The sequence below is a fragment of the Ctenopharyngodon idella genome, chromosome 19, assembly GCF_019924925.1.
Source record: "Ctenopharyngodon idella isolate HZGC_01 chromosome 19, HZGC01, whole genome shotgun sequence".
Taxonomy (NCBI): Eukaryota; Metazoa; Chordata; class Actinopteri; order Cypriniformes; family Xenocyprididae; genus Ctenopharyngodon; species Ctenopharyngodon idella.
In genome coordinates, this window is record NC_067238.1 from 27,573,620 (window position 1) to 27,599,803 (window position 26,184).

At 36.1% G+C, this 26,184-nt stretch overlaps 1 protein-coding gene across 17 annotated transcripts in view; it reads right to left on the reverse strand.

The window, feature by feature from the left end:
• The window catches only part of adgrb2 (adhesion G protein-coupled receptor B2), a 295,083-nt gene that overhangs the window by 96,275 nt on the left and 172,624 nt on the right, over nt 1-26,184 (reverse strand). For all 17 annotated transcript variants that reach the window (XM_051872961.1, XM_051872964.1, XM_051872963.1 and 14 more), the window contains 7 exons: nt 24,397-24,591; nt 23,085-23,153; nt 16,622-16,730; nt 16,331-16,477; nt 11,870-11,945; nt 8,212-8,314; nt 4,039-4,082 (listed from right to left, as the gene is read on the reverse strand). In XM_051872961.1, the coding sequence (XP_051728921.1) occupies nt 4,039-4,082; nt 8,212-8,314; nt 11,870-11,945; nt 16,331-16,477; nt 16,622-16,730; nt 23,085-23,153; nt 24,397-24,591 (743 nt within the window). The remainder of the gene's footprint in view (nt 1-4,038; nt 4,083-8,211; nt 8,315-11,869; nt 11,946-16,330; nt 16,478-16,621; nt 16,731-23,084; nt 23,154-24,396; nt 24,592-26,184) is intronic.

Consider the following 26,184-nt stretch of genomic DNA (forward strand, 5'->3'; position numbering starts at 1 on the left):
TCAATATTTTTATCCTCATGTTCTGTTTTAGAGAAACATGGGCCATTTTTACAGCTCGAAAAATTTACTGAACATTGAAACACTGAAGTTCTTTCATAGTGATACTTTTAGATTTATCATAATCTTTTATTTTATATATATATAATCAGTTCACATATATCAGTTATATCAAAATTAAAACACATTACATAATCAAAAATATACACACAAATAATAAACAAATAAATAAACATACCAAAAATATTACACATACAAAAATTATAAAATAAATATATGAACACATATATTGTTATTACTTCAAATGTTTTTAAAAGAAGTCATTTATGCTCAAGACTACATTAATTTGATAAGAAAATACAGAAAATTATTAAAATTTAAATAACTTTTCTATCTATTTATTTTAAAACAGCCCAAACTATTAAATTCAGTTGCTATTTATGTTTAGATATAATAATCAACACTCAAAAAAAAAAAAAAAAAAAAAATGTAAATTGCACACAAGGCAAGTTATGCATTAACTTCTAAATCTAATTTTAAAATTATTTTTCAATCATTTTTCAACTCAAATTAATTTTTGAAATGTAATAATCTACATAGTTACTGTCATAATGTGTTTTCATGACAAATTCATTTAAACATACATTAATAATTAAGATATTACTAACAGATAAAGCAAATATAATGAATATATAAGCTAATTTATAAAACGGTTAGTTCCTGTCATTGATTCTGATTGGTCAATAGCTGTGTTTTATTCATGATAAAACACGGCTATGACCGCTTCACCCAACAGTTCTGTGTATCACTACACAACACCCTTAGCAACCACTCTTAGCAATGTAAACTGTATGTTCTCAGTTGATATTGTTCATTGAAGCTTACTGTATTATGTAGAAGAGTATCGTGAGAAAGAGGTCGAGAGCGAGTTTATTACCTGCATTCAGATTTAGCATTTTCCTTCAGGTCAGTCCTATGTTCATAATAAAAAAAATCTGTTTAAATGTCCCATATATCATCTTGTCCTTTTAACATTTAAGGGGTTTTCACGTGTCTAACAGTGCTAGTCAAAGCATTTGTCAGTTGCGTCTTGTTCCGTTTTCAAAACAATTCAGTCTTTTCAATGTAAAAGTCTTTGCTACTGACTGACACACTTATAAAGACACTCTTTGCCACCATCTAATGGTGTGAAAATGTAAATTCTGTTGCTGTTCACGGTCAGGGACTATTTTTTTCCAGCGGAAGGAAGGCTTTTAGAAAATGTTTACTTCTAAAGTTGCATTACTGCATATTTCTGGCTTTAATATGTGTATTGTGTGGTAACGGTTTTATAAAAGCAATACAGTACTCGAGGCTAGTGCTGTATCGTGAATAAGTCACGGCTAAAGGGGTTGCCTAACAACGCCCTTCAGCCGTGACTTATTCACGATACAGCACAGCCTCTCGTACCTTATTGCTTACATAGTGCATATATTTATTGAAATGATCCCCTTTAGAGTTCATTTTTCTATTGAACTAACATGCTGTGGACACTAAATGACTTGCCTGAGGTAAATGTAATGCTACATGAGATATTATTCTCAAGATGTTTTATAGATGTCTTTCTACAGTTGAAACACTGGTTGAGAGATTATACGTAAACATATCTATGCATAGATCGTCTCTTCTTCTACTGCAATTTTCCCTGTTGTGGTGGTTAGCAAACAGCGTTGCATTACCACGCGCGCCCCCTTCTGGATTGGAGTGTGACTGACTGTGACTGCCTGTATTCGTCGTCTGACTGTATGCACCAAACCGTGACAGTCCGGGACGAATACATGTACCATTACACTCCTATTATAAATGTCTTTACTGTCACTTCTAATCAATTCAATGAATCCTTGCTAAATTAAAGTATACATTTCTTTGAAAAAAAACCTTATTGACCCCAAACCTTTATACGTTAGTGTATATAATTTATGTTCATGTTTAATTATTATTAAAATTGATATCACACATTCTTGAAGAAAAAAAAAATGCATGTCTATTTTAAGGTAGAACATAAGAAGGAACATAAGAAGAAGAAAAACATGAAGGGAAAATTATTTTCTCTATCATAAAACCCTTAGAGTCGATCTCAACGGGAGGAACATGAGCAGTAGAGTGCAAGTAAAGACATGCAAATATTAAAATCAATTCTCTGCTGACACACTTTAGCTAATCGTGGAAACTGAACCTGCATCAGAATGATTTCACAGAAAAAAAGTAAAGCAGACTTCACCCTTTTTGCTTGATTATGCACAGGCAAAGTGTAATAACTACAGTGAGCTGGAAGCAATTAGAAATCATTCTATTGTGGTACAGGAGACAACAATAAAAGAGGAGGATGAGAGAAAGATGATTGTAATCTTGGAAAGTCTGATGCTGGGAACTGTTTAAATGAACAGATAATTGCATGAGGGGAAAAAAAGCAGAGACAACACAAACAGATCTATATTGAAAGATAAAAAATAAAAATAAATAAATACACTTCTGAAGTCCAGAGCCTCTAATTTTCTCTGCTATACAGTATCAATCTCCCCCTGCAAGAGTCTGATAATGAATAAAGAGCACTGAATGCTGCTTCACTCCACTGGCTTGAGCGTTGGGAGTGATTCTGCCATGTTTGGGTTTATAATAGCGATAAAAATCTCTATATCTCACCTCTTTTTAATCACACTAGCGCATTCATCTCGGAATGATTTGAAATGTAATTTGGTGGGAGAGGTAATCAGGTTTTGCGTTAATTGACTTTGCGGCCTGCAGATAGAAGGGTTTTTCTGCTTCAGTAATTACCGCCCGCCATTCTCCTGTCTAGTCAGGTCTGCCTGTTGCCGTGCCGACCACCTCCCGGTACGTATTAATGATGCGTGAGGTGTGCTGTGCCAGCGGGGAGTTACACAAAAGGAAATACTCGAGACACACAAGATTCCAGCGTTTCCACAGGTGCTTCACGCACAGGTACATTCCGTCACTGAGTCGGCACAGAAGACGCAGCTGCCATCATAATCAACAAAGTTGGTATCGTAGACAGCTGTATCCATTAAAACGGCAACGTTTTAGCTTTATTGCACCGTGTCCTTTGCTCTCAAAGTGTGTAGTTGGTGACTAAAGTTGCCGAAGGTCAAGCTTTGGCAACAATCTCTTTTGCTCATTGTCAAAGAATGACAGCAACTTGCTGTCAGAGTGAATGTTTCTTGCGTCTCTCTTTGTCCTTTTCTCTCTCACCTTATTTGTGATGCTTCAAAAACTCTTTTGTATCGCTCCTCCCTGATATAAACAGACTCCGAGCGCAGATGTTTTCCGACACAAATACAAACAGAGCGTGAACTAGAATACATGCGGCACTCTCAAAGCTTCTAAATAAACAGCCACAAAGACGCAACCATACATACCAACAGACAGAATTACATCATCAAGAGCTCACGATGCAGTCAGACAGGGGGGGAAACACTTTTGTTTGACATTTTCTTGTACATTTATAGGCTGAGATACCAAGTTCTACCAGTAGGGGGATCAGTTTTGAGAACCTGGTGCCTGAACTCGGGTTCACTCTAATAGGGAACTACAGAGTGAAACAGGACACAGCATGTGTCATTTCATAACCAGAGATCCCACCGGAAAAGCAATGTTGTTTAGATTTTCGAAGACAATACGGTAATAAAGCTCCTGCCGTGACGACTGACAGGTTTTTTTCTTTTTGGATGGGATCGCATCACAAGACAATCAAATCATGAGATTGAAGCCATTGTGTTTTGAAAACTGGGAATTGGGTGTCAAATTCTCACTTTGACGCTTGAGGTGAGAAGAATGGTGCGCTTATTTCAGCTCACTAATTCAATTAGCGTAGTGTCAAAGACTTCATCATGGGGACTTTTGATTGTTAATGAGTCTGCAAATACAAACATTGATGTCAATATGCTCTCAACTGGGTTGAATAACTATAATATGAGATCTGAAATATGTCAGTGACAGTCGTGTGACAGAGATTGTGTGTTTGGGGGTTGCAGATGTATGACTTACGGGTCTCCGTAGTCCCAGACAACACATTGAGGATCTGTTGTGCCCTTTGAGGAGAAAGAAGACAGAAAGAGTTAAGAATGACTTTAAAAAAAAAGACAAAACAATAATGGTTGCATGGCAGTACAGCAGAGAGGAAAATTTCATTAATAGCATATACATTTCTATCTGTGAAGGGAGGGAGAACATATGTGAATTTAATTTATTTATATAGCAATATATCAAAGCAGGTGGCATCTGTAAGCAAACAATGATTGGTGTTTATTTGAAACATATGTTATTATAGTCTGAAACCTAACAAACTTTCTTTTTGAAATGTTTAGCTTACAAAACGTGTGTTTGTATCACATTCCTGCCATATGGTTTAATGTGGGTGGCATTTTATGTATTTGCTGAATGATAGAGGACATCATTCAGGGCAAAAAAAGAAGATAATATTTTTTATCATTTAAAAATGTATTACTAAATATTGAAATAAAGCAATAATTACATATTTTTAATTTCTACATTTTAATACAATGATTACATACACTACAATTAAAAAGTTTGGGGTCAGTAAGATTTTTGAAATAAATTAATACTTTTATTCAGCAAAGAATTGATCAAAAGTGACAATGTGACAGTGCTATAAGAAATATTTCTAATAAATGCCATTCATCTTTCATCTGAACTATATAATATATATATATATATATATATATATATATATATACATACAGTCAAACCAAAAATTAATTTTTGATATATTTTTACTAGTGGGTGCAGGACACTATAGTTCATTTATGTAAGTGAGGATAGCACAATAAAGTAAACTGTGACATATTATACCCAAAAATTATTCATACAGTGGACTACCAGTAAAATTGATAAAAATTTGGAACCAAAAATTATTCAGACACTTTGACCTGACCATGTTTTGCTTTAGTGTTATCTGACATAATTAAGATATCTTTTTCTGAAACAGTTTAACTGAGATCTTGTCACATTTTTTTTTTAAAACTATAGTGAATAAACTATATTAATGAATGCAATGTTCAAGGTGTCTGAATAAATTTTGGTTTGGTATATATAATTTAAATAATTCGATAATTTTAATGATACTGATTTTAAAAACTACAAGGCAATAAAATAACCACATTTTTATTGAAAGTAACACAATAAAATTGGACAGAAAATATATTAATATCAAATATCAGTTCTATGCAACAGAAGCAGATTTATTTTTTGACCAATTATCCAAATAATGTATAGTCTTACAAAGCTATTATTATCAGAGCACGTGAGCAGTGTTTCAGCCAAAAACTGAAAATGCCATTTTTGGCCAAATATTTTTCGAAATTTATTCATATATATATATATATATATATATATATATATATATACACACATATATGAGAAGGTCCCCTATCATTCAGCACATACATATATAAAATTTTCCTTTAAATAAAGGTTCCTTTAAAGTTCCTTTAAAAAGGAACAGAAGAAATATGTAGTCCACAACTGGCTAGCAAAAAATAAATAAATAAAAAATAAATAAAAAAATCTCTTGAGCCCTGAGTGTAGACTTCAGGTGAATCATTAAAAAAAAAAAAAAAAAAAAAAACGTATTCTTGATTCATTGATTCGTGAGAGTCTAGGATGATGCCTTCACTCTAATCAGGGTTCAGTGGTGCATAGCTGGAAGAACAGCTAATTATCGATTCATCAGCGAATCAACTGGTATAATTGACTAATCTGTCTCCACTCAGGTTATGCCTATTATGTCTTTTTAGGAAGAGGAATCTCAGACAGGATCTTATGACCTGAACAATGATCACCTTCGACCTTTAGGGGTATGACAAACTCCCGTTACGGCTGCCAGAATCAGAGGGCAATTATGTCTCGCTATGTGGTCTCAGTGAGACTGTATACTTCAAATGAGGGCAGGTTTAGTCAGATGCAAGATAAAGACACTCGAATGGCACTGTTTTAAACATTTCATTGCCCCCAAGTGGTTAAGCAATGCCACATACTGGATTAGATCAAATGACTGAGTCACATGTTGACAGCTGACACAAAGTAATAATTGTTTGAATGACAGATGGTTGACACGGTCGCAGTCCCCTCCGCAGAGTGGCTTTCAGGACAGCATCAGCCCAGAAAGACTCACACAGCTGTTCGATCATTGTAATATGTCTGCTAAGGCAAGTTTTAAGTGTCCAGTATGGACATTCGACTGGCTTGAATGTACTTATCAGAAACACAAACAGATGGCTTTGGTACTCTCGTTCATAATGAGAACAAATGAACGGAGCATTTTTGTCATCGCAGGTGGTAAACAAAACATGCAACTGAATACATCATTTCAATTTGACTCTCAAATGACTGACAGCCGGATGCTTCTGGACATCGGTGATCAATAACTGGCATAGACGTCAGTACACCCGTGTTAAAACTGATGAATGGTGAGGAGCGGCAGCCAATGACACAGCTGGAGTGTACCGCCTCCATTTCCCAGCAGCCCCTGGGGGTCAGGATGGCTCAGGCAGGCAGTCTCAGAGCAGCTGTCCACATAGAGAGGACAAGTCCCAACACACAGGCTCAAATTCCCCGCCCATCCATGTTCCAAACATCTGTGGCCAGGGCACCACTGCACAATCTGGACACCGACCCCTGCCAAGGTCTTTCGTACGCAGATGGGGCTCACCCAGGACCACGGCTGAGCGGGGCACGACCTCGGTACAACGGGGGACGCGTGCACGGAAAACATTCACGAATCACGTCCGTTCCCGCATTCCCAAAACTCACACTTCTACTGAGGAGATAGCAGGTAAAGGTTGCCATGGCGACTCGGGGAACATCACAATGGCAGTGTTCTCTGCACAGCTGATATCTGCACTGATGCACAATCCAATCTGCAGGTTTCGAATTTTGCATAAATCCTTGCGGGTATATTTTTATTACATTTTTTCCCCCCGCATAAAATATTGAGAGCCTTTATGTGTAGTACTTTATGTGCTGTGTATTTAGGGGTTGTTAAAGATGTACTATTCATAACAGAGGATTATTAATAGAGGGTCATCCTAACAGAACTGTATTTCGTGCCTGATTAAGGTGTTCAAATAGACTCACTGTGCTAGAAGTTTGTGCTCACAACATTTTAGAGGCAATTTTTCAGCATGAATGAACCAGTACAGTTAGACCAAAATGGGAAAATATCGAAAAACATAAGTAAAAAAAAAATAATTGTTCAACATGTGACCGCATTACTTAAGGGTTAGTGCAACCAAAAATGAAAAATGAATGGTGAACGCAGTCAGGACGACGAATACAGTCAGTCACAGACGATCCACGCTCCAATCCAGAAGGGGGCGTGTGGTAATACAACGCTGTTTGCTAACCGCCACAACAGGAAAAAGAGCAGAAGAAGAACAGAGCATACGCAAATGAATTGCGTGCTTGAAAACAAAGTCTACTAGGAAGTGCACACGCGCCGAATGTGTCTTTCTGTGCTCATGGACAAAGGAAAATACTTTGAAAAGGCTCGTGCACTCAACTGATTCAACTAAATGCCGCTAGGTGGAACCAAACTGTGATTTGCACTACTGACTGTTCAAAATAAATGAAAAGAAACCTAGCATTGTGGATTTGTTCCTTTGTCCGGTAACACTTTAATGTAGGGTCCAATTCTCACTATTAACTAGTTATTAAGATATTAGCTGTTATAAGATATTGGCTATTTATTAGTACTTATAAAGCAGATATTACTGATATTACACCATATTCTATATCCCATAATCCTACCCAATACCTAAACTACCTTACTAACAATTAATAAGCAGTAATTAGGAGTTTATTGAGGCATAAGTCATAGTTAATAGTTAGATAATAGTGAGAATTGGACCCTAAAGTGTGACCATTTTTCCTATTGTACCGAAATCGTACCGAATCGTGACTTCTGTGTACCATTACACCCCAAATATATATATATATATATATATATATATATATATATATATATATATATATATGTGTGATGTTTACCAACCCCAAACTTAAGAACTGCAGTGTGATACAGTATAGTTAATACAAAGTACATCAAAAATGTACTATGATAAAATATGCAACAGTTTGCAAAAGTGGGGCATTTAATATTAATGTCTGTTAAAATATGAATAAAAAGTGTAAGATACTTACATTGAGCAAAGGTGCAAGTTCCACTGATACCAAGGGCTCGGTTGGTCTCGGTAAAGGACGCACCGTCACTGTCAGAATCTTTGAGCTGATTACGAATGGATCTCTGGAAGGAAGGAACACAAAGTTAGATACAAAACTGACTTCACACTCCATTTCACATCTATCGATAGCTATCAGGGTTGGGCAACATTTAGAATTTAAGAACAGTCTCCCTTCATGACTGAATTGGCCACAAACCACAGGTTGCTCAATTGGAATTTAAAATGAAATGACAGAATAATTTAATCTAACAAATCCAGCATAGTCACTCAACCGAGGATGTTTATAAATTACAAATTTTGTAAATGCAAAACATAATTACATCATACATTTTGACTAATTCTGCATATTTATTCCTGACTATATAGACACGTCATACAATTTTCTCAGATGATTGGACATATTTCTCTAAACTAAGTCTGTGCAGCTGCAGTTAACCATGAAATTGCGGGTCAAATTGACACGAACATCAAAATCGTCAGAAATTTTGTACACGCATTCCACAAGACCTCATAGTGTCAAAACCTTGCAGGCATGTTCATGACCCTAAATGAGAAATTGTCACAAAATTAAAAAACAAAAACAAAAAAAAACAGTTAACCAGTATTTTATGTTGCGGGTCAAATTGACACGTAATATAACATTAATAATAATAATTTAAAATAAATAAATAAATACATAAATTAAATACAAAATTCTATTGGTGGGATGTCAAATATTGATTAGAAGTATAGCCAACAATTACAGCATTTTCATTTTATTTTATTTCTACTTTCTTAAATTCTACATACAATTCTGCATGCTGTATACCTCAATTCAATTTGATTCAACTTTCAACTCAAATCTGAATGGTGCACGACCCTGGATAGTATTCAATGACAGAGTGTGTGTGTGTGTGTGTGTTTTAAATCCATGGCAAAGCTTTTTTAGACCATCCTGCGCTAAACAAATCCATCTATTTTTGGTGTGTGAGTGTACTGTAGTGTGTGTGTGTCATGGTGAGAGATAAAACTTGTGCATCCGTGGGAGTTGGGTCACATGGAGTTACATTCTGTCACAAACAAATCAGGCAGGTTAGTTCCCCCTGGGGCAGTGGGAGCAAGGATGTGTCTTCTGTGCAGAAAATTAATGAGACACAAAGCAAAAGCAGACTAAAAACAACAAATAGTCCCTGATCCCATACATATTCAACAAGCCCCGCCACAATCAACCACAGTGAGGAGCAATGACCTGGATACCAGGGTCTCTAACACGGCTCACAATAGAGAGAGACAGAAGCAAACACAAGCAGCGGTTGTCGGCACGCTCTTGTGTTCCTTGTCAGGGTTGAGGGCTCTGATATGCTCAGTGAGTTTGGACAGTGAACTACAGACCCAGCAGGGCTTGAGCAGGAGACATGCCCCCCAGTGTCAGCTGCAGAAATCTGCCTAATTACACTTATCTCCTCTCTCTCAATACAGAGAGGCTCTGAGAAGTGGCTAGACTGAGGGAAAAGGCAACACAGTTAACCGGAATATCTAAAAATGAAGCCTTACACTTGCCCTAACCGTGCGTGGCGTGATTATTTTCCTTTATGTCCACACTCAAAGTGCTAATGATGTGTGACTGTATGAATATGAGCAAAATATATGTGAAAACAGTCCTTGTAAACCCTGAGCTTCTAAGATAATATGAGAATACTGAAGTATTTTGTCACATATTCCTCAGTTGCTTTTTTTTATTCAAATAGTTTAATTATTGTCACAATGCTATGGAAGCTTGTTTTCACCACAGAATAATAAAAAAGGATAACTGCGTCTTTTTATCTCACAGTTCTGACTTTTTTTCTAAGAATCGCGTGATATAAAGTCGCAATTGCGTGATATTAAGTTGCAATTGATTGTTATAAAGTCAGAATTGCGAGATCTAAACTTACAATTCTGAGAAAAAAAAGTCAGAATTGCAAGTTTATATCTCACTATTCTGACTATATCACTTAATTCTGACTTTATAACTCGCAATTGTGAGTTTATATCTCGCAATTGACCCTTCGCCAGGAGTTTGATTGACAAGTGATCTATCCAATCATAATGCCGAATCTGCCATTTTGTCCGACAAAGCAGTCAGGAGTTAGAAGATTGAACTTGAAAAATGGTGTGTACTGACGTCTTTCCGCATTTGAAACAACATTCTTTCTCATGTTCATTCATGTTTATTTGATGCTATGAATTAACTAGTAGGAAGAGATGATCGGTTCACGAGCCGCTTGAGCTGAGGTGCTACAGCGACCTGTCACGACACATTGAAGACCCACAAAACGGCTTTTATTGTTCGAATTTCTTAAAAAATTACACAATTTGAAAGCTGGGACTTTGTTTAATATCATAAGTAACCTGCTCTATCTTGTCTGTCGACGTGTTGTCAGTGTCCTCTTTGCTCCGCGATGTACACTTTGTGTGGCGTGACAGCGCCATGGCTTGTTGGAAAAAAAGCAACAGTATCTCACAATTCTGACTTTATAACACAAAATTTTGACTATATCACGCAATTCTGACTTTATAACTCGCAATTGTGAGTTTATATCTCACAATTCTGACTTTATAACTTGCAGTTGCGAGTTTATATTACGCAATTCTGACTTTATAACTCGCAATTGCTAGTTTATATCACGCAGTTCTGATAAAAAAGTCAGAATTGTGAGATGTAAACTTACAATTGTGAGAAAAAAGTCAGAATTGTGAGATAAAAAGTAAAATAATAAAATAAATAAAATAAAAGAAAAAGAAATAAAATTATAAAATTGGCCACAAATTAAAGTTTTTTAATCATTACATTTTTATTACCCACCTATTGCAAATTAAATTGTCACTAGATAACAATAATGACAACAATTGAAGGCCCTGAGAAATTTAATTAAATTAAATTTAATTGATATCATGAATCAACTGACAACACAGAAAAATAAATCAAATAAAACTAAATTCAAAACTGAAAACTATTATTCAAAACAGATTTAATCAATTGTGGCTTATTCACCTTGAACCTTTTACGTCTAGAGGAATAATGTCAATCTCTCCACTGTCAATCTCTGTGGGAACAGCTGAGTCAGTTTGATAAGGCAGGACAGCTACAGCATTTAAGCTGTATAACATGGCTAATTTGAGGTTTTAAAGAGCCACATCCCTGGACACAACATTAGGATATCCATGGCATGGATCATGGGATTAACAGGTAGTGCAGGAATAGGAGGTATTCTAGGAACAGAGAGGCTGCTGGTCTAAAACTAGTGCAGAGGACAGTGTGGCAGCACAATAAACCCACAAAGGGTGGCAAACTTCACCGGATTTACCACGGTTATGAACTGTTGGCCTCCCATCAGAATATAAAGGGTAAGGTCAAGACCTTCAAATAAGCATCTTAGTCAAATAAGCTAATTTCTAGACAGATTAAAACAGGCTTAATGATTGTTCCACTTTTATTCAGTGGATCAATTTCAAGCGCTGAAGGTTTGATAATTGTTCACGGTCTCTGCCAGCTGGTGTCAATCATATGCCGAGTAACAGAATGAGTGTCCTTGAAATAGAAAAACATTAAAACACACAAACACATGCATTCACACACATTAAAGGACTGGACTTACTTTGGTGGGGGCATTATGAAGCCGAGGGTGCGGTACAGGATGGCTCCGATGACGAAATATGGTGTGTCGTCTGATTCTACAGGACAGAAAGGGTCAAAGTATAAAAACAAACTACTTGAAATGAAATGTCCCAGATCAAAACTCAATCAAATGAGTCAAACTATAATATATAATTATTAATATAATTTATATGAAAAAAAAAAATATGTGTGTGTGTCTATATAAGAAGATGTATACTGTAAGTACAAGTTACTGTATGTACAAATAGCATTTTTACTGTATTTTTGAATAAATGAATACATAGGAAAAAAAAAAATTATCATCATTCCATTGATCCAAATACTCATATTCAAATATGAAAGGAAAACGAATCACATCAGAACCAACTTATAACCACAATAAGTAGTTCTGGCAGAGTGAGCCAAAAATACAAAGCAGAAAGTAAAAGAACGGCATTTAAGAAAACTCTTAGAGAGAGTCAGTGTATAGCCTGACATTTAAAAGACAAAGAAAAGAGGGGTTTCGTAGAGATATGACCACCGATTCTGTTCCCAGACCATCTGTCCACTCCTCCCCACTGGCTCCATACCCTTGTTTCAGCAGCACACATCTCTGTGCTTTTCATATCATTTGTTTTGTTCTCTCCTCTGCACGAGTGCCTTGCCTCCACATGCACCTCATCATCTGTTCTTTTCTCAGACACTATTTATCATGAAACTCTTTCTTCTTCGTCCCTCCTCACTCTCATCAAATTCTTCTTCTCCTCAAACTGCTGTGGGCCTCCAGAGAGACTCGTCCCTGAGTAAATGCCATCATATTTCACTTATAGAGGACATACTTTGGACAGGAAGTGAAAGCGATACAGTAATAGGTGATGTAACGAGTCTAAAGTCCACATTTCATTGCTCTATTGTCTTCATGTGGCAATGGATGTCCTCGCAGCTATTCAAAGTTCATACAGAGTTGGAAAACGAACATTTAGACCTGTTCTAAGGCACTTCAGAGGATTTTACTGCAAATTTTATGAAGAGAAACTCAGCCAAGCATGGTTGAATCACTGTTGCAATGTCCACTGACATTATGCAATTTAAGGTGTAATAATTGAGCTTGAATAGCGCTGGTTAAAATCACTGAACACAGTATGCATACTCTCTGATGCAAAAGATTACACCTGTAACTGAGTATCAGTGGATAACGTGATCTCATTAGCATGTATAATTTGTACATTTGTACCTCTCTAAAGTCATTTCTTGGATAGAACCGTAGGACATTTACAACATATGTTTAACATCATACTCTATTTAACACAATAACAATATTTACTGTGAAATGCACTTTATAAATAAATCTGAAAATGTTTATCTTCATGTATGTTTCAGTGTTATTTTAGTATTACTTAAATACTACTATGTATTCTTTTTTTTATTTGTATATTTTTATTTTTATTTAAGTTTAAGTTTCAGTCATTTTGTTATCTGCTTTTTTCCCAGTCATTTTGTTATCATTTTGTTAGTTTTAATCTATTTTTTTCAGTTTTTTTTTTTTTTTTTGCCAAAAACAATTTAATTTCTAAGTTTTTCATTTATATTATCTGAATTTCAGATTTTATAAATAGACAGACAGACAGACAGATTAAATTTAATGGAATTTAATGGAAGTGCTATTTTGGAACATGCGCTAAAAATAAAACCTTAAAAAAGTTATATGAGCCAGTTACACATAAAATTCAATGTCCAAAACCTCCAAACACCAACAAAAAAGCCTCTTTTAGCTCAGTTTGCTGTCAAAAGATGAATAAAGGGAGGCGTGTATCAACCCTTCACTGAGAACGGGGACGTCAAAAGACAAATGACGTAACTGTGATACTGCAGTTCTCATCAGCCTCAGCAAATCAAATGCCAATCAGCTCCACAGCGGTTCTGACTGCATGTTAAACTATGAGTTAATGGATGACAATCACACAACAAGCCCTGTTGGTCTGGTCTGAATAGAGCCTGACTTCTATTTTCCCTCTATTCTCTGAGCTATCACTTTAACAAAGCTATTTTGAGAAAGGGCCATGATGAACCTTTCCTTCTTTCTATAGAAAACCGTTCTGGACAAAGCTCTGCCCAGGGAGCCATCTTATCTCCGATGGCAGTGGGCAGAATGGGGAGTGTGTCGAGACAGGAAGTGTTTGTTATTTCCTGCTGGGCGGTCCTCCACGGGCAGGCAGGTCTGTAATGGTTTAGCCTGGAGTTGTTGAGATACTCCATGAGACACTAACATTAATGGTCATTTCTTTGATGTCCGTTTGTTTCTTTCTCATTTCATTCAGCACTATTTTCAGTCTTCAAACCAGCTCTTCCCTGCCCACATCCCGTGTTTTCATTCTCTCAGGCAGAATATCTCTTGTTTTTTCTTTCTTTCTCAGAAGTCTGAGTGCCTGTCATGCTGGCAGATCACTATGATTTTCATTGGCCCATTTATTCTTTCTATTCTCTCAACCGTGTTCTCTGTCTCTTCCCAAACCACTGACTGATTGCATTCAGTTCTGTAAGGCCACATACATACAATGCAGCTAAATACAACTTTACACACTACAGCTTAATGCCGTTTCTGTACTGTACACACAGATTATGTTATTTATGGGAGTACAGGAGTTTGACTGCGCAGTACACATAGAAAACAACACTCAATGACCATCTTTGTAATGCTGTACACTAATTTCTATGTAGAAAATACAAATATAACTCATTGGTTTGTAATATGGTTAAATCATGCTAAAAAAAAATATTTTATAGGTTGGTTTTATAATGTAAAGTTGTAGTCCCTAAAGGGATAGTTTACCCAAAAATGAAAATTCTTTCTTTCTTTATATATATATATATATATATATATATATGGTTATGGGAAAATATGAGGTGGAAGGAAACATTTTATTACAATGTTTTTGCATTTACTTGCATAACTTTGCATTCTCTCACAAAGCTTTTGCAAAACTCACTCGCAAAACTTTTGAGAGTGAACGCAAAACTGGATAATATGAGGTTGGAGCGAAAACGTTCAGTGTGTTTTCATGAGCACACGCAAAATTGGGGAAACGCAATAATTTGCAAGAAAATGCAAAATGTTGTGAGTAAATGCAAAGTTTCTTGTGGGAATGCAAAGTTTTGATAGTGAACGCACAAGTATTGAAAACTTGAGATATATTTTTTCCTCCCATCTCAGGCTTATGGGCTCTGTTAACGTATGCAAATGTGTTCTGTCCTCAATAAACCCTATCGGTTAGGATTTGTCCCATTCATTAACTCCTGCTTTCCATATAATTTAGGTCCAATTTTGACCCAAAAAATGGTTGGCAGCCACTAACAATATAATCATGCTTATTCAGGATAACAAACTAAACGTAACATCTTATCAACTTTTAAAAGAGAGGTGAAAACACTTCCCATATTTATCAATTCAAACAATTTTGGAACTGTATTTGGTCGCCGCTAGATGTCCAATATAAAATCTGCTGAGCATTGCTGATTTAGGTGACTCATTCTAACAGTTAAATATGGTTGCAACACCCAAAACTTTGCAATGTGTACATGTTCTAAGAGGGACGGAGAAAAAAGTAAAAGAGTCAGGAGAAAGATGTTAAAGAATGTCAAATGTGACAGGGAAGAGAGTCATATAACATGCTAGGACACCGGATCAGTTTACATTAAGCAGCTGAACCCTGACGGGATAGAGTCACCGCTGACACCACAGGATCTCATCAGTAACAATGATGGAGCTGCATGCAGAGATGCAGTAGAACACACATACTGTTACCAACAACATGACGATTGAAAAACACTCACTTTATAAGGGCAAACCTACTATAATGTGGGAAAAAACCTACCAGTACCATATTTACTTTAAATTGATTCCATGATACACCAAACCAAAAGTGTGTATTTGTACATGTCACATTTATATAGGACTTATTATGCTTTTTTTACATTTTCAAATTTCTTTAGTGTGTAATGTTGCTGTTTGAGCATGAAAAGGTTTTCAAAGTAACAAAGCACAAATTCTCAGTGTCAGTAGGTTTCTTCCGGGAATGTACACCACAATATTCCTCATTTAAATAACTCCCATTCCTGGTTCCTGGTTGAGTTGCATTAGTAGTGTGTTGAAACTTGTGGTTATGGCAAGGAGTGTGACATTTCCGAAACACGCTCAAAGCGGTTGATCAATCACAAAACACTAATCCAGCCAACCAATTAGAGCACACTGCACTTTTCGAAAGGAGGGGCTTCATAGAGAAAGGAACTGACAGAATGGGAAGAGAGGTGCTTCAACAATGTAAAATATATATATTAAAAAAATTTGTTTTTTAACATTCAAGCATGGAAACCTATTCTTGTAAACCCCCAAAAAACAAAATCAAGACTTTGTATAAGAGCACAATCGCACAATATGTCGCACAATCGCACTTGCATCACTCACCATCGGAGGACAAGGTAAAGACTTCTTTGGGGATGAAGAGTTTGTCGTCTGCAGAGCGTGCCCAGTCTTTCATCCCTCTCCTCCCCTTCATGGGGAAGTTGATGTCACTGGAAACAGCCGAAACTGGCTCTCGCTGGATGGTAATTACTGACAGGACCAGAGAAAGACAGATTAACAGTCTTGAAAGTTCAAATATTAAATGCTTCACGGAAGCACTTTTAAGAGATGTTTACTGCAGGACAACATGACCTTTATTTGTGGCACTACTGTGTAGATGCCATGGGAACTCACTGAGGTTGTTGGTGACAACCAGAAAGCTCTGGAACGGCTTCTGAGCTTCTCCAATTAGATGAATGAAGTCTTCCACAACTCGCATCAGTAACACAGAACCCGGAGAGACCTGGAAGGAAGTCACACAACCACAGAAATACACTTAGAAACAAGAAATGAGGTTTAGTCAAGGCCAGTTTTGGGTATGATCTCTGAAACATACACTACCATTCAAAAGTTTGGGGTCAGTAAGACATTGTTAATTAATACTTTAGAAGTATTAAATTGATCAAAAGTGGAAGTAAAGACATTGCTACAAAAATTTCTATTTCAAATAAACACTGTTTTTTTTTTAACTTTCTCTTCATGAATCCTGACAAAATGTATCAAAATATTAAGCAGAACAACTGTTAACATTGATAACAATAAGAATGCTCTTGAGCACCAAATCAGCATATTAGAATGATTTCTGAAGGATCATGTGACACTAAAGACTGGAGTAATGATGTTAAAAATTCAGCTTTGCCTTCACAGAAATAAATTACAGTTAAAATATATGAAAATAGAAAACTGTACATTAAATTGTAATGATATTTTAATGTATTTTTGATCACAGAATTGGTGAGCATTAGACTTTTTTCAAATTCATAAAAAAATCTTACCACCTCAAACTTTTGAAAGGCAGTGTACATAATAACACTCATAAATTCCCAGACAAACACCACTAAACGTCCATAAAAGGTTTGTTGTAAAAGACTAAACTTTGGCTAATAACTGTCAGCTGTTTGTTACTGAGAAAACAATAAATTCTACCTTCAAATACTTCTCATTTTCAGTGCAATTTTTACAGCCAGATCATGAGAGTTTATGATGCAGCTGTGAAACGATGATGGAAAATAAGCATCCACAAGTCAGATGAAGCACAGTATATAGCATCATTCCCCCTCTGTCATGTTTATAAATTGGCAGCGGGTTTTAATTCACTAGGCCTTTGTTCCAGAAAACAGCATGCCACATGCACATTTCACAGTGAAGTTCATGAGAACACAGAGCCCATTCCTCAATCTAATTGGAATTTCGCTCTTCCTCTCGCATGTGGAAATGAAGGCATTCATGATTGTCTCCAGAATATCGTGTTGCTCCGTGCCATAGGCAACTCCATTTATAGTACTCATAGACTTTCGGTTTGCATTTGCTTTGAATTAATCCCAAATTAAACATTTTCTAATATGTGGCAGATGGTGATTCTATATGCATCCAGATGAGAGACAAAGCAGATTGGTGCTTGTTGTTGGTTTGAAATGAATAGGAGGGGAACTGACATCATTCTTTCCCAAGCAGGCTTCTGGTATCTTTCACAAAAAAACTAATTTCCTTAGTCTGGGGAAAAATATGCTAGTTGACAGAACATCTTGGAGGTTACGTTTGGCCATCTCTGAGTTTGATCAATCCAATTGGTAAAGTGTGGCTTCTGTGGAATATGTACTGTATACATATGCATATGTGTTTCTGTATAATGACAGTTAAAGTATATTTAACTGTTTTTCCTGGCAACCAATCTACATTAAATCTATACGATCTACACTAACAGTGTAGGAGACATATATTCATGACTATATTCATGTATAACCATATTTACATGGTACACCCCTGTTGAAAAAAACAAGCATATGTTGGTTAGGGATGTTTTGAACCTTTACAGCTGGTTTAAGCTGGTTCTTAGTTGGTCATGAGCTGGTTTAAGCTGGTTCTTAGTTGGTCATGAGCTGGTTTAAGCTGGTTCTTAGTTGGTCATGAGCTGGTTTAAGCTGGTCAAGCGCTGGTCCTAAGCAACTAGCTCCAGCTCAGGACCAGCTTAAACCAGCACATGACCAACTAAGGACCAGTATACACCAGCTCAAACCAGCTGTCATGCTTCAAAACATACCTAACCAGCATATGTTGGTTTTTATCAACAGGGATCAAGTACACCAAGAATCACAAATCTTGGTATATCTTCATGAAACTCATAATATTATCATAGTTTTTGGTCATTATCTTATGTTATATGTACATGCAACATGGTATAACCATTAAATCAAGTCCAAAACAACATGGTATCAGATGGAAATATCGCAGTACTTTGAAATGTACCATGGTGCTCCTTGAATGAATTACATTGTTATTTTACAATTATTTGTATATGTTACTGCAAGTAAAATAATACAATGTTTGTATGTACGTCATGACTGTTTTGAATCTCAACTGTTAAAATCTCGGATTTATATACAGTATGTTAGCTCAAGATTTCTCTGCTATTAAAAGCTTTTGTTGTTTGTCAACCTTGTATGTGTCCAGATGGTGTGGAAAAGCTCTGTTGCTGAAGGGCAACAAGGTTGAGACAATCACAAACACAAAAACAAAAACATACATATACATTCACTAACAGAATAAAATAAATTGAATTAACAGTGAGAGGCTGTGATGTGTGACCATGAACAGGTGTCACGTTTATGTAAAAATAATGCTTTTGTTCTCAGAACCGCACTGTAACTAGAAAAGAAAACGGAACAAGTATTGGCACAACAAAAAATATAGGCTCTGATAAAATAGAAACTTTGTACACACATCATATTTTTTTTTTGTTTAACAAGGCCAATATTGCCACTTTAGAGTCAAAATTAATTCAAAATCGTCCCTTTTTACTTGGCTGCATGTTCCTGCTCTTACTGTGATTGAATAATCACTGTATTTTATTAAAAAGAAACCAAACGTTTGTTAACTTCAGCTGTCAACACTTATTCAGCACAAGCTATTGGATAACTATTGGAATACTAAGTGATTTTAGCAAATTCACACTGATAAGTAATGCCCACTTTTCAACATCCAATCAGTTCTAGATATACTGTATACAAATGTTTGGGTCAAATTTTTATTTTTTTATTTTTGACAGAAATTAATACTTTTATTCAACAAGGATGCATAAAATTGATCAAAAGTGAGAGTAAAGACATTTATAAGGTTACAAAAGATTTTGATTTCAAATAAACACTTCTTTTGAGTCTTTATGGAAGAATCCTGAATAAAATGTATCACGGTTTTCAAAAAAAAAAAATCTTTTCAAAATTTACAAAGAAATGTTTCTTGAGCACCAAATCAGAATGATCTCTGGAGAATCATATGACTGAAAAAGACAATTTATGTCATTTCTGTGCCCAAAACATACAAAACATACACACTTCCCCTTTAAGATTCTGGCGGACATAATGCGCATTGAGGAGACATGGTGAACACTCCAGCAGGCTCACAGGAGAAGATGATTATTTACTGAGCAGGGAGAGCAGGAGGTGTGTCAAAGATTTGCCTGCTCAACTGTGCTTTAACACCAAAATCTGGCTCAGTCACGCTGAGCTAAGCACCTGGCGCCCGCATACATACACAAACATAAACGTTCACTGGAGTCACGAGCATGTGCAGCACAGACTTTGCTCAGTATGTGACTATTAGTCACCATTACCTCCACATATCCCATGCCTATAATTTAAAAAAGAACTATACTTACCCATGTATGAACAAACTAATGTTTACATCAGAAGTGACATCAGTGACTACGGTGACTCTCCATAATGGCTGTGTGGTGCATTATGGGAGCAAGAGGGCTCTGTGGCAACAAGCACTAATATTGGCGTAGAATGGCACAGTATTGTATTTTGAAAACTATGCTGACCAAGGTTGCATTTATTTGATCATGCAGTAAAATGCAGTAAAAACTGTAATATTCTGAAATATTATTACAATTTAAAAGGACTGTTTTTTATTTTAATGTATTTCAAAATGTAATGTATTCCTGTGATGGCAAAACATAATTTTCAGCATTATTACTCCAATCTTCAGTGTCACATGATGCTGATTTGGTGCTCAAAAAACATTTGTTATTATTATCAATAATGAAAACAATTGTGCTGCATTGTATTTTTGTGGAAACCGAAGTACTTCCAAGATTTTTTTTTATCAATAGAAAGTTCTAACGAACAACATTTATATGAAATAAAAATATTTTGCAACATTATAAATGTCTTCTATGTCACTTTTTTGTTCAATTTAATGTCTTTGCTTAATTTCTTTCAAAAAATCTTACTGGCCCCAAACTATTGAACGCTTTTTGAACAGCCTGTGAGATTTATGAGATCTTATCACTTTAAAATGAAATACACCTCTCCTCAACAGGTCACATGATTTAAAAGGGGTCATGACATGGATTTTTCTTTTTTACTTTAATATGTTCCATGAGGTTCACTTACAATGCTAATCAAGTTTTTTGCACACACACACACTCACACACACATACTTGTATATGTGGTTTACGGGGACTCTTCATAGACGTAATGTTTTTTATACTGTACAAAACTGTATATTTTATACCCCTACACTACCCCTACCCCTAAGTCTACCCATCACAGAAAACTGTCAGCATTTTTTGAATTTAAAACAAAAAACAAAACAAAAAAAACATAGTTTAGCATGTTTTTAAGCCATTTGGACACAGGACACAGTGGTGTGTCAAGGACACAGGAAGTGTCCTTATAAACCATGTTTACGTTGTAATACCCATGTCATTAATGATGTTTTATTAACAAAATTCGGGAGGAGCACTTTCAAATGATCCTTTCAATTATCACGTCATTCCAACCAGCATAAGTGGAGGACATTATAAATACGCAGTCGACTCACCCATGTTTCTCGACAGTTTTTCAGCATCCCTCCACCACCCCATCTCCTCACACTCGCCCAGTTATCTTCCTAATCAAGTCTCACACTCGCCTGGTTATCTTCCTAAACCAGAATACGGGGGGGAGTACTCTGGGTTCGGGCCAAATACCGAGCTCGGAGCCCTCTCCTCGGACAGCACGCCAAATACGCATACTATTTATTTATCTGACTTATTTGTAAGTGTGAACTCGTGAATACACATTTGTGTCCTCGTAAACCATGTATATATTATTTTTAACCCTCATTCTGACCCTCCGTCTGAAATGATCTGTTTTTTAAGGAGCGGCTCCTTTAACGCTTGTCAGTAAACGACCACTGTTAAGATTGGCCAACATTATTGCATAGGACACTGTATCAACGCCCACTCGCTATGGCATGTGAGTAAGTGTTTTAAAAACATTATCCATATAAAATTGTCATTTACAGACAAACCATTATGAACTCATTTACTTGTGGTTTGTGATGCAGCTGCTGTCAGATCAAATACAAGCTGTATCCTCCTTCAACAAAAGTTTTTTTTTTGCGAACTCTCCATTATACTGTGCCTCGCTGACAATACAAAATGCTCCAAACAAACATATAATTCTCCAATGCAAATTTCTTACACTGGGATCCTACTGAAATCTGTACAGAGAAACAAAGAGCTGTTTAAACTGGACGTGTCAAAGCAAACATTCTTTCACTCTTCCATTTGTCCTGTTTTCGACAGACTTGAGTACGTGGAGTATGTCAGAAGCTTAACGTGCACCTGTATACTGTATCCAGTGTAGACCAAAAAAGGCTTTGTTTATGATGAGGAAAACTAAGTTATGAATCTTGCAGGATGTTTTAGTGGTTCAAAGACCCCTTATATGTCAAAAGATCAAGGCAAATTTGATTTCTCATGTCATGACCCCTTTAATGAATAACTAACAAGTATGTCACATTTTAGAAATAAAATGTATTGAAAAAGACAATTCACAAAATTTCTTATGCTGCCTTTTTTTTCCCACTTTCCCCATTTGTTAATGAACAAATGGCTTACTTGGCTTACCATTTAGTAATTCACATGACATAGCACAAACAGTTACATGTGACAGGTTTGTCCAAATCCCTATCTCAAAATATGAGCAATAATTATATGTTTGCCTAAGCAAACACAACTACAAATTGGCACATAAAATAAGACTATTAGCATAAAGATTGAAACAAAAATGGATGTATTTGGAAATTCTGACATGATGCTCACTAGAACTCTGGAGTGCAAAGAATAACCATCTCATAATTTGCCAGTTATTTGACACCACCAGAAAAAGTGTATATTCTTGAGTGAGTCAGAATATGATCTCCTGCAGTTAGTTCAGGCCTCAGGGCATGAGAAAAAAAAATAAGGCTTCATGGATGGTTGAGTTCAGGAAAGTTTATTACCACACAAAAGTGTCCTGGCTTGACATCGAAGACACCGAGGACCGAACTGCACAGCGTCTAAAGTCAAATAGCGTCTAATGGAGTGGTGTAATGCAAAGAGGCAGCTATAACAGCACATCCCTTTCCCAACACACTTCACAGTCGGTTTCTATTACAGCCAAAGCCAGTCTGATCACATCTGTTGTTAATCTGTGAGATCAGACCTGGCTTTGATGACACAGCTCTGTCGGAGAGGAAATTAAAACTCACGGCACACAGATATGAAAAGTTGCATTCTTCGGTCAGATATTTGCAGGTGTATTGCAAGGGCAGAGGATGGACGTGTTACCTGGTGAGCGTCTTCCCACTTCTCAAGGTTTTCAATGTCCAACATTAAGCTGACAATCTGGAAGAATTTCTAAAAGAGAAGAAACAATGAAGATGAAAAAAGATGAAAATTGTGTGATGAAAGAATGAATAAAAATGGAGAAATGCACTTTGATGTTTCTGTGTTACTCTGCACTGCAAAAAACTATTATATTTTTTCCACTAAAAAAATAAATAAATAAAAAGCATAAAAAATATATATCTTAAAAACATGTGAAACAAGATACCTTTACTGAAAGTGTGTAGGATGCTTTCAGAGAAACTTCAATGTTTTTATTCTTGTTTTATGGAAAAATAGGTTAGATTTATGCCTAAAATTAGAATAAACCAAGTCAATGGGGTAAAAATAAACAATTCAAGATATATTCTTTGAAAACAAATATTAATATATTTTTTACTTTATCTATCTACAGTTTATCTATATTTATAACTATATAAGTCAAAAATACTGATTTATTTATTTATTTATTTTTTTACAGTGTTTATATGGTGTTTGTCTTCTATCATTTTGTAATTGAACATCAGGTAATCAATGAATAGTTCAGCCATGAAACTCTATTCACCTTCTGGGCTTTGCTTCCCAAAAACATCATAAGCCTAAGTTGATCGTAGAACAATTGCCACCAATGGTCTCTACAATCAACTTAGGCTTACGATGCTTTGGGGAAACGCAGCCCTGATTGGTTGTTTCAATGTAACTTCAACAGCCAATCGATTGTACTTATCCATTACTACTTCCCTTTATAACCACAACGCATCCAAACAAATACACTAACTCTGTGCGGTATGCAAACTCTTATTTGACTCCTCCACCTCCCCAGCACCACCTGCCTGGATGTGGTATGGGAGGTCTTCCTCTTGCTAACAGCAGCAGCACATTTCCCTTAATTTTATGTTCTGAGCATTTAGCAGAAGCAATTCGTAATTCTCTGCAGCATTAACAGCAACAATAGCTCCAGCAGCAGCGTAGAAGATCTAGTCCGTCAAGACCACACCTTCCATTTACATTAATATAATATTTCATAAACTATCCCGAGAGTTGTCATGACCGAAATGTAATTATGCAGTTGACATGTCAAGCATGCAGTTGACATGACATAGCCTCGTATTAAGCCTGCATGGAGTATATGTACTTTTCCTATTTAACCCAACTACAAAAGAGCTTAAAAAGCTTATTATAAATCTGTGAAACTTCAAAAAAAAATATTGCTTAGACACAGTTTTTGTCATCTTCCCATTTATATCTTTGCACACAACCACAAGCAAATACACACCTGCACGTCGTCAGGAGCTGGGATGTAGGTTGCTCGCTTGAAGGTGTCCGTCACATTTCGGAGAATCTCCACGGAGAATAAGAGGTCGCCGCTATAATAATTCTTACGGGACATTAACTCCAGGAGACTCCTCACGATCTGAGACATGCCCTCCCCTGCCAGGGTCCTCTGACCCTTCGCAAGATGTTCTCGCAACTATAGGGGAAGAAAAAAACATGGTTTTATGCACAGACACTGATTAATAAACCTCCATAATAACCACATGTGCATGAAGTTACACCCTGGTTTTATAAATAAACTCAGAGAGATAAACTTGAGTCGAGATATCAAGCTAAACCAACAGACCAAGCTAAACATTTTTATGCCTTTTCTCCAATGATTTTAGGGGAAATTCAGAGGATTTATTGTTAGCTGAAAGAATAATTAATACGCTAAAATATATATATAAAAAAATTGACAAGCAAATAAATAAAAATAAAAAATAAATAAAAACTAAAACTAACTAAATAAATAAAATGACAAAAGCACATAACAAAATTACTAAAAATTCAAACTAAAATTAACATGAAAAGCTAAAAAATAAAATAAAAGCAATGTATTAATAAAAATAAAATCAAACTAAGATAGTAACTAAAATAACACTGCTTTCATTTTATACACTTAAAACAAACTTAATAAATAAAGTAACTTAAAAAGAAAATAAATAAGCACACTGATTCAAAGGTAAGCCAGAAAAGGAAGTGCAGAAGTACATGCTGGCTTTGAAGCTGAAGCAACATTGATCCAGGTCTGGAGCAAAGCGAAAGCAGTTTGAAGGTATTGACATCCGCCTTAATCTACTTCCCATCTACAGTCAACCAAGCTGTGAGCATAACAAAGTGAAACAACTTCTCCCTCAGTGAATTAACCAGCAGAGTTCTTGTTTGTGGTTGAACATCAGCGGACGAACTGTTGACTGTCTAATGACAGTACTGCGAGTGCAGGACGTGGCAGACAATGGCAATCAAAGCTAATTAAGCATTGTCTGATTATAATGAGGGGTTAGTGGACAGGTTAACAGCGCAATCAACCCCGTCGCATCATGCCTCGGTTGAGACGCAGAATTAAAACCCACTCAGCATTATGAACTCAAAGTCAAAGGTCGTGGCTGAGGAATTAGAAAGAGTGAATCAAGGCAGACTGTTGAACCTGTTAGAAAGTAATCAATCATTATCAAAAACCAGAGGTCTGAAACCAGGTGAGAGAAAGTACATAATCAGTATAAAATCTGTGGGACTAGTGCTGTTTGTTTTTAAGCTTTTAACCATTTATGGTAGAGACAAATTTTAAGGAAGCATCTCCCAGTAGTGGTTTTCATTTCCTTGGTGTGTGTGTTATAAGGAGTGTCAATCCAGCACTGGAACTGACTCTTTTTTAATGTTTTGCTGGGTGCTCGTTGCAGTTATTATCATTTGCGGAAAGTGACAGTGGCGATGTTCCCTCCAACACACGTGACCCTTTAAATACACTCAAATCTATCGTTTTTCTGTGGCTTATTATCCGCACTAGTGAAACCATCAAACAAAACACAAACAAATGTGTCCTCGCATCTGATATGCATCCAGTGATGCACAGCTACAATTCTGGTGTATTAAAATTTGAATATTCAGCTGCTCATCCATGCTATCTACTGAGCTACAAAATTCAGGGATTGACAGTAGCAGATGGAAGTTATTAAATAAAACTGAGCCATTGAATTAGTCAGCATGTATGATTATTTCCACTATGTAAACTGCATTCACCAGTATT